Genomic DNA, 8,629 nt, shown 5'->3' with positions numbered 1-8,629 from the left:
TGTCCTTTGACAGCTCTTTGGTCTTCACCATAGTGGAGTTTGGAGTCAGACTGTTTGAGGGTGTGCACAGGTGTCTTTTTATACTGATAACAAGTTTAAACAGGTGCCATTACTACAGGTAATGAGTGGAGGACAGAAGAGCCTCTTAAAGAAGAAGTTACAGGTCTGTGAGAGCCAGAAATCTTGATTGTTAGTTTCTGACCAAATACTTATTTTCCACCATAATATGCAAATAAAATGTTAAAAAAACAGACAATGTGATTTTCTGGATTTTTTTTTCTCAGTTTGTCTCCCATAGTTGAGGTCTACCTATGATGTAAATTACAGACGCCTCTCATCTTTTTAAGTGGTGGAACTTGCACTATTGCTAACTGACTAAATATTTTTTTGCCCCACTGTATATATATATATATATATATATATATATATATATATATATATATGTACAGCTGGTATAACCTGGGCATCTCCTGTATATAATTATATATGTACAGCTGGTATAACCTGGGCATCTCCTGTGTGTATGTGTATGTATATATATATATATATATATATATATATATATATATATATATATATATATATATATATATATATATATATATATATATACACACACAGCTGGTATAACCTGGGCATCTCATCTCCTGTATATAATTATGGCTGTACAACCGGTATAACCTGGGCATCTCCTGTGTATAATTCTGTGTATAGCTGGTATAACCTGGGCATTGCTTGGTGTACTGCTCTTTATATAGTCTATATCTTCTCTGATGTTATTACATATTGTTTCGGCTCTGGTTTTTGTGTCTGGATCAGTTAGTTGACAGCTCGGAGAGCTGCAGTGACGGCTGTAGTAGATGGTGATATATAAATATTGTACAGAAATTTAGATTATTCCACTCATTCATCTCCTTCTGGCAGAGGAGACCTCATCGTTGGCTCCGGATGGACTGTCTTTTCCATTATAGGTCTCCATTGGTGGTCCACTCCATGTAGATGCGTTCAGGCTCTCACCACCGGTGCCGGTTTGTTGGTAACGTCCTCAATGTCCTTCTCTGTGACTGATTCCTGTTCTTAAAGTGGATCCCAAACAAAACAAGGAGAGCGAGGAGAATGGAGGAGACGCGGGAACTCAACAGGATCCAGGCGGACATGGGAACCGACGCAGAGCTGCTGTTACTGGAGCAAATGCACTGGCCCTCCTGGACTGCGGTGGGGGCCGGACCTAAGAAGCAAAAAAAGAGAATGAGAAAGCGGGAAGAAGAAAGCTAAAGTCTTGTATTATAGAAAAAACACCACAGAAATACCGGCAAGTCTGTTTACCTGTCTAGGCCTCAAGTCAAATGCACTGTCATGGAGTAAAGATGACGACTACACAGGTGCGGTAATACCAATGAGGCAGCCGGCCTGCAGTCAGGGATTGGCCGCTTGGCACACCGGTGCACACACAGAGTCTGCACAGCATCGGGCGCCCTGTAATGTGTCCCGTATGAACAGACAAAGCCATCAGGGCCCAACTGCACCTCAAAAAGTTACTAATAGGCTGTGATCCCGATGCTGTGCAGACTCGGTGTGAACACTGGTGTGCCAAGGGGGCAATCCCTGACTGCAGGCTCGCAGGTACGGACTGGGGCTGATGTTCAGTCCTGGCATTTGAAATCACCCAGGCCCATGTTGTCCCCGTCCCCATGAACCAGATGGGGTATATCACTAATATTACCCTGGATGGAGGAAAGGACGATTTACTACAAGACCAACATTTCTAATAACACCCGCGGCTGCTGGGGTCAGTGACGGAGTCAGCGCCTGTGTGCTCCATCACATCTCTTATCAGTATGGGGGTCTGGAGAACACCAATTCTGTTAAAAACATTACAGACAATGCAGCCCACGACCAGACAGGCCCTTCTGGCATTTCCCAGAATTGCCACATGGCCAGGCCGGCCCGGGCAGGCTGGCTGTCTGATTGGTATTACCCCACCTGTGTAGTCGCCATCTTTACTTGGGCCCGCTCCTCCATGATAATGCATTTGATTTGAGGCCTAGACAGTAGTGATGAGCGAGTAAACTCATTGCTCGGATTTCCCAGAGAACGCTCAGGTGATCTCCGAGTATTTATGACTGCTCGGAGATTTAATTTTCATCGCCTCAGCTGAATGATTTACAGCTGCAAGCCAGCCTGAGTACATGTGGGGGTTGCCTGGTGGCTAGGGAATCCCCACATGTAATCAAGCTGGCTAACAGATGTAAAGATGTAAGATGTAAGATGATGTAAAGATGTAACTCGGAGGTCACCCGAGCAACGAGTACACTCACTCATCACTACTATACAGGTAAGCACCTTTGCCTGTTTTTCTGTGGTGTCTTTTCTAGAATAGTGGAGGCTTTTTTCCTCCGTTTTTTCCCTCCTGTTGTGAGTCTTGTATCATAATAGTTATATTCTTGTACATAGGAGCAGTATTATAGTAGTTATATTCTTGTACATAGGGGCAGTATTATAGTAGTTATATTCTTGTACATAGGAGCAGTATTATAGTAGTTATATTCTTGTACATAGGAGCAGTATTATAGCAGTTATATTCTTGTACATAGGGGCAGTATTATAGTAGTTATATTCTTGTACATGGGGGCAGTATTATAGTAGTTATATTCTTGTACATGGGGGCAGTATTATAGTAGTTATATTCTTGTACATAAGAGCAGTATTATAGTAGTTATATTCTTGTACATAGGGGCAGTATTATAGTAGTTATATTCTTGTATATAGGAGGCAGTATTATAGTAGTTATATTCTTGTACATAGGGGCAGTATTATAGTAGTTATATTCTTGTACATAGGGGCAGTATTATAGTAGTTATATTCTTGTATATAGGAGGCAGTATTATAGTAGTTATATTCTTGTACATAGGGGCAGTATTATAGTAGTTATATTCTTGTACATAGGAGCAGTATTATAGTAGTTATATTCTTCTACATAGGAGCAGTATTATAGCAGTTATATTCTTGTACATAGGGGCAGTATTATAGTAGTTATATTCTTGTATATAGGAGGCAGTATTATAGTAGTTATATTCTTGTACATAGGGGCAGTATTATAGTAGTTATATTCTTGTACATAGGGGCAGTATTATAGTAGTTATATTCTTGTACATAGGAGCAGTATTATAGTAGTTATATTCTTGTACATAGGGGCAGTATTATAGTAGTTATATTCCTGTACATAGGAGCAGTATTATAGTAGTTATATTCTTGTACATAGGAGCAGTATTATAGCAGTTATATTCTTGTACATAGGGGGCAGTATTATAGTAGTTATATTCTTGTACATAGGAGCAGTATTATAGTAGTTATATTCTTGTACATAGGAGCAGTATTATAGCAGTTATATTCTTGTACATAGGGGCAGTATTATAGTAGTTATATTCTTGTACATAGGAGCAGTATTATAGTAGTTATATTCTTGTACATAGGGGCAGTATTATAGTAGTTATATTCTTGTACATAGGGGCAGTATTATAGTAGTTATATTCTTGTACATAGGGGCAGTATTATAGTAGTTTTATTCTTTGTAGCATGGCTAAAGGGTGTGTAGTCGATGGGAGGTATGTGCCACATAAGTGCCTTGTTGCTGTAATGTAGCCCGGAGTATTTCTTTGTTGTATATAACCATGTATATATGTGTGTTCCAGGACCTGTGGTGATGTCAGACCACATGGCTAATCATGTGATGGGTTACTGGGTGTGATTAGCTCTATATTAGACAGGCTAATGCTTAACACAGGGGATATGTGTGGAGGTGAAACCCTCCTGAGTGTGTTAAGGCTACAGAACTGGGCCTGGTGGACTGGACACTTTGTTTTTCTTTTCCTGAACTTAAGGCTATTTGTTTGCTGTTATTTTTCCATGGGGTTTATGACGTAATAAACCCTGTGAACTTTAAAGGAACGTGCCTCCTGAGTGTCAGCCGTCGCACCTGAGTGAGTGAAATCCCTACAATTGGTGGTAGACGTGCGGGCAGCGTTCCCAGCGGAGACGAAAAGTCTGTTATTGTATGTCCTGGGTCAAGTCTGTTGTAAGCCAGCCGGGGAAAATGGAGGACCTGCTGAAACACTTGGTCCAGTTGCAGTCACAGCAGCAAGAGACCAACAGGCAGTCGCAGTCACAGCAGCAAGAGGCTAACAGGCTGTTTATGCAGCAGTTGCAACAGAACCAGCAAGAGACCAACAAGCTTTTGATGCAGCAAATACAACAGAGTCAGCAGGAGCAAGGCAGAGCCAGCAGGAGCAACGGCAGCAGATGCAGCTTCTGGCAATCGCCATCCAGGGCAAGACGAGTGCCCCAACCCCAGGCCTGGCTGATGACACCCACGTCCGGAAGGCGGTAAGACGCGCATTGCAGAAAATGACCCCCGGGGATGATATTGAGGCCGTCCTGACGGTGTTTGAGAGGGTCGCTGAGAGGGAAAAACTCCCACCAGAGCAGTGGGCAGAGGTACTGGCGCCATACCTGACGGGAGAACCCCAGAAGGCGTACTATGATTTGACCTTGCAGGATGCCAAAGAGTATCACAAATTGAAAGCCGAGGTTCTCGCACGTTTGGGGGTGACACTGACTGTCAGGGCACAGCGAGTTCACAGCTGGGCCTATCACCGGGACAAACCGCCTCGCTCTCAAATGTTTGAGCCAGAAATGGCTGCAGCCAGAGTCATGTACACCTGCACAGATGGTGGAACGAGTGATGATGGATCGGTTTGTGCATTCCCTCCCGAGGTCCATACAGACTTGGGTTGCCCAGGGTGATCCCCAGAATGCCGACAAACTGATCGGACTGGTCGAGAGATACCAAAGGATGGAAGGCTCCTTTGGGAGGCAGCCCGTGCCGTACTGGGGGTCCCAGAAAGCTGCTGAGTCGCAAAAAGGGGTGGCGCGTCCAAGGTCACAAAGGGCGGGGGAGGTGGTGCCCAAGGTCCCTACGGGTGATATTATTTGCTGGAGGTGCCACGGGCCAGGACATATAGCTGCCCGTTGTTCCCAGACCACTGAGCAGATGGACTGCAGCATGGGACGCCGTTGTTCATACTATGCGTATCCAGCCTGCAGTGTGAACTCTCCGCCCAACGAGGGACCTCAAGCGTGTCCCGTAAAGGTGAACGGTCGAGCAGTAACGGCACTGTTAGACTCAGGGAGCCTAGTGACCCTGGTGAGGGCCACTTTTCCTCTCCACCTGCTCCCGGGAAGGAAGGTCGGAGTGCGGTGCATACATGGTGATGCAAAGGACTACCCTTTGGCCAGGGTGGACATTGGAACGGCATGTGGCACTGAGTCCCACATAGTCGGCGTCGTGCAGGACTTGTTGCACCCTATAATTATATTGGCCGGGATTTCTGTTTGTTTTGGGATTTGTGGGGAAAAGGTTCTGAGCTCCCTAGCAAGAGTAGGGAACCAATGAACCCTGGAAGGGTGTCGCCACACCCGGAGTCAGACAGGTTTCCTTTTTGTGTTCTGGTTGGGGATGAGGAGGAAGTGTCCCCTGCATCTGACATTCTGGAGTTAGAGGTAACCGGTGAAAATTTTGGGACTGCCCAACATAGGGACCCCACTCTGAGGGAAGCCTTTAATAATGTCACAGTTATTGACGGGGTGGAACAGGAGCCGGGGGCAGACACAAGATTTCCCCATTTTCTGATGAGTGGGGAGTTGTTGTACCGGGTCACGAAAATAAGGGAGGATGTTACGGAGCTGGTGGTTAGGAACACTTGGAATGACCAGATAGGTAAACCAGAAATATAGGACAAGCTCTGGGGACGTGGGAACTTTACTGACCGCAACTCTGATCCTATCACACACACTATAGGCAGCCGTGGAGCGTACCTAACTCTCCCTAGACGCCTCTTCACTGCCTGAGAGCTAGCTACCCCTAGAGAGAAACAAAAGCCTCACTTGCCTCAGAGAAATTTCCCCAAAGTAAAGTCAGCCCCCCACAAATGACGGTGAGTTAAGAGGAAAATACAAACATAGGAATGAAAACAGGTTTTAGCAAAAGAGGCCCACTAGTACTAAATAGTATGAAGATAGCAAGGGAACTGTGCGGTCAGTATAAAATACTACAAAATATCCACGCAGAGAATACAAAAAAGACCCTCACACCGACTCACGATGTGAGGGAGCAACTCTGCTCCCCAGAACTTCCAGCTAGCAAGAAAATAGCATATAAGCAAGCTGGACTGAACTTATCATATACTGAGAAACATTTTCCAAAAGCAATGAGCAAAAATGAACTAGCATGAACTTAGCTTCTCCAGGAGGAGACAGGTCACACGTGAAGTTCCAGAGCAATCTGAACCAATACTGAATACAACGACAGCTGGCAACAAGTAAAGGTCTAGGAGTTAAATAGGCAACCAGCACTGCAGAAAACGAGGCAGCTGGAGCCCAGCTAAAGACCAGCAGTATCACTCAAAGCCACCAGAGGGAGCCCACGAACAGAACTCAACAAAGTACCATTCACGACCACAGGAGGGAGCCCGAGAACGGAATTCACAACAGTACCCCCCCCCCTTGAGGAGGGGTCACCGAACCCTCACCAGAGCCCCCAGGCCGATCAGGACGAGCCAAATGAAAGGCACGAACCAAATCGGCAGCATGGACATCAGAGGCAACAACCCAGGAATTATCCTCCTGACCATAGCCCTTCCACTTAACCAAGTACTGAAGCTTCCGTCTCGAGACACGAGAATCCAAGATCTTCTCCACCACATACTCCAATTCTCCCTCGACCAACACCGGAGCAGGAGGATCAACAGAAGGAACCACAGGCACCACATACCTCCGCAACAATGACCTATGGAACACATTATGGATGGTAAAAGATGCTGGGAGGTCCAAACGAAATGACACAGGATTGAGGATTTCAGAAATCTTATAAGGACCGATGAAACGAGGCTTAAACTTAGGAGAGGAAACCTTCATAGGAACATAACGAGAAGACAACCAAACCAAATCCCCCACACGAAGTCGGGGACCCACACAGCGACGGCGATTAGCAAAGCGCTGAGCCTTCTCCTGTGACAGTGCCAAATTGTCCACTATGTGGTTCCAAATCTGCTGCAACCTGTCCACCACAGAATACACACCAGGACAGTCAGAAGGCTCAACCTGCCCTGAGGAAAAACGAGGATGAAAACCAGAATTACAAAAAAAAGGGGAAACCAAAGTAGCAGAACTAGCCCGATTATTGAGAGCAAACTCAGCCAATGGCAAAAAAGTCACCCAATCATCCTGATCAGCAGAAACAAAACATCTCAGATAAGTTTCCAAGGTCTGATTAGTTCTTTCGGTTTGGCCATTTGTCTGAGGATGGAAAGCCGAAGAAAAAGACAAATCAATGCCCATCTTAGCAAAAAAGGACCGCCAAAATCTGGACACAAACTGGGACCCTCTGTCAGACACAATGTTCTCCGGAATACCATGCAAACGAACCACATTCTGAAAGAACAGCGGAACCAAATCAGAGGAGGAAGGTAATTTAGACAAGGACACCAAATGGACCATCTTAGAAAAACGATCACAAACCACCCAGATGACAGACATCCTCTGAGAGACCGGAAGATCCGAAATAAAATCCATGGAAATATGCGTCCAGGGCCTCTTTGGGACAGGCAAAGGCAAAAGCAATCCACTGGCACGAGAACAGCAAGGCTTGGCCAGAGCACAAATCCCACAGGACTGCACAAAACAACGCACATCTCGCGACAAGGAAGGCCACCAAAAGGACCTAGCCACCAAATCTCTGGTACCAAAAATCCCAGGATGACCCGCCAACACTGAACAATGAACCTCGGAAATAACTCTACTGGTCCATCTATCAGGGACAAACAGCCTCTCCGGTGGACAACGGTCAGGTCTATCGACCTGAAACTCCTGCAGCACCCACCGCAAATCAGGGGAGATGGCAGACAGAATCACCCCCTCTCTGAGGATACCAGCCGGTTCAGGAACTCCCGGAGAGTCAGGCACAAAACTCCTAGAAAGGGCATCAGCCTTCACATTCTTAGAGCCTGGAAGGTACGAAACCACGAAATTGAAACTGGAGAAAAACAGCGACCATCGAGCCTGTCTAGGATTTAGCCACTTGGCAGACTCGAGATAAATCAAATTCTTGTGATCCGTCAAGACCATCACACGATGCTTGGCTCCCTCAAGCCAATGTCGCCACTCCTCAAATGCCCACTTCATTGCCAACAACTCCCGATTACCAACATCATAATTACGCTCGGCAGGCGAAAACTTTCTAGAAAAGAAAGCACATGGCTTCATCACAGAGCCATCAGAGCTTCTCTGAGACAAGACAGCCCCTGCTCCACTCTCAGAAGCAACAACCTCGACCTGAAAAGGGAGAGAAACATCCGGCTGATGCAAGACAGGAGCCGAAGAAAACCGACGTTTCAGCTCCTTAAAGGCCTCAACGGCCGCAGGAGACCAATTCGTCACATCAGCACCCTTTTTGGTCAGATCAGTCAAAGGCTTAACCACACTAGAAAAATTAGTAATGAAGCGACGGTAAAAATTAGCAAAGCCCAGGAACTTCTGAAGACTCTTCACAGATGTAGGTTGAGTCCAATCATAA

The 8,629-nt window shown here is 45.8% G+C and overlaps 1 protein-coding gene across 2 annotated transcripts in view; it reads right to left on the bottom strand.

The window, feature by feature from the left end:
• Positions 1-460: 460 nt before the first annotated feature.
• Positions 461-8,629, bottom strand: part of LOC143793286 (uncharacterized) — a 105,226-nt gene continuing 97,057 nt past the window's right edge. For both annotated transcript variants that reach the window (XM_077280134.1, XM_077280142.1), the window contains one exon: positions 461-1,228. In XM_077280134.1, coding sequence (XP_077136249.1) covers positions 1,014-1,228 — 215 coding nt within the window. In that variant the 3' untranslated portion in view covers positions 461-1,013. The remainder of the gene's footprint in view (positions 1,229-8,629) is intronic.

This window comes from Ranitomeya variabilis, chromosome 1 (genome assembly GCF_051348905.1).
Source record: "Ranitomeya variabilis isolate aRanVar5 chromosome 1, aRanVar5.hap1, whole genome shotgun sequence".
Taxonomy (NCBI): Eukaryota; Metazoa; Chordata; class Amphibia; order Anura; family Dendrobatidae; genus Ranitomeya; species Ranitomeya variabilis.
The sequence above is the reverse complement of the archived record's forward strand: the minus strand, read 5'-3'. Positions and strand labels throughout refer to the sequence as shown.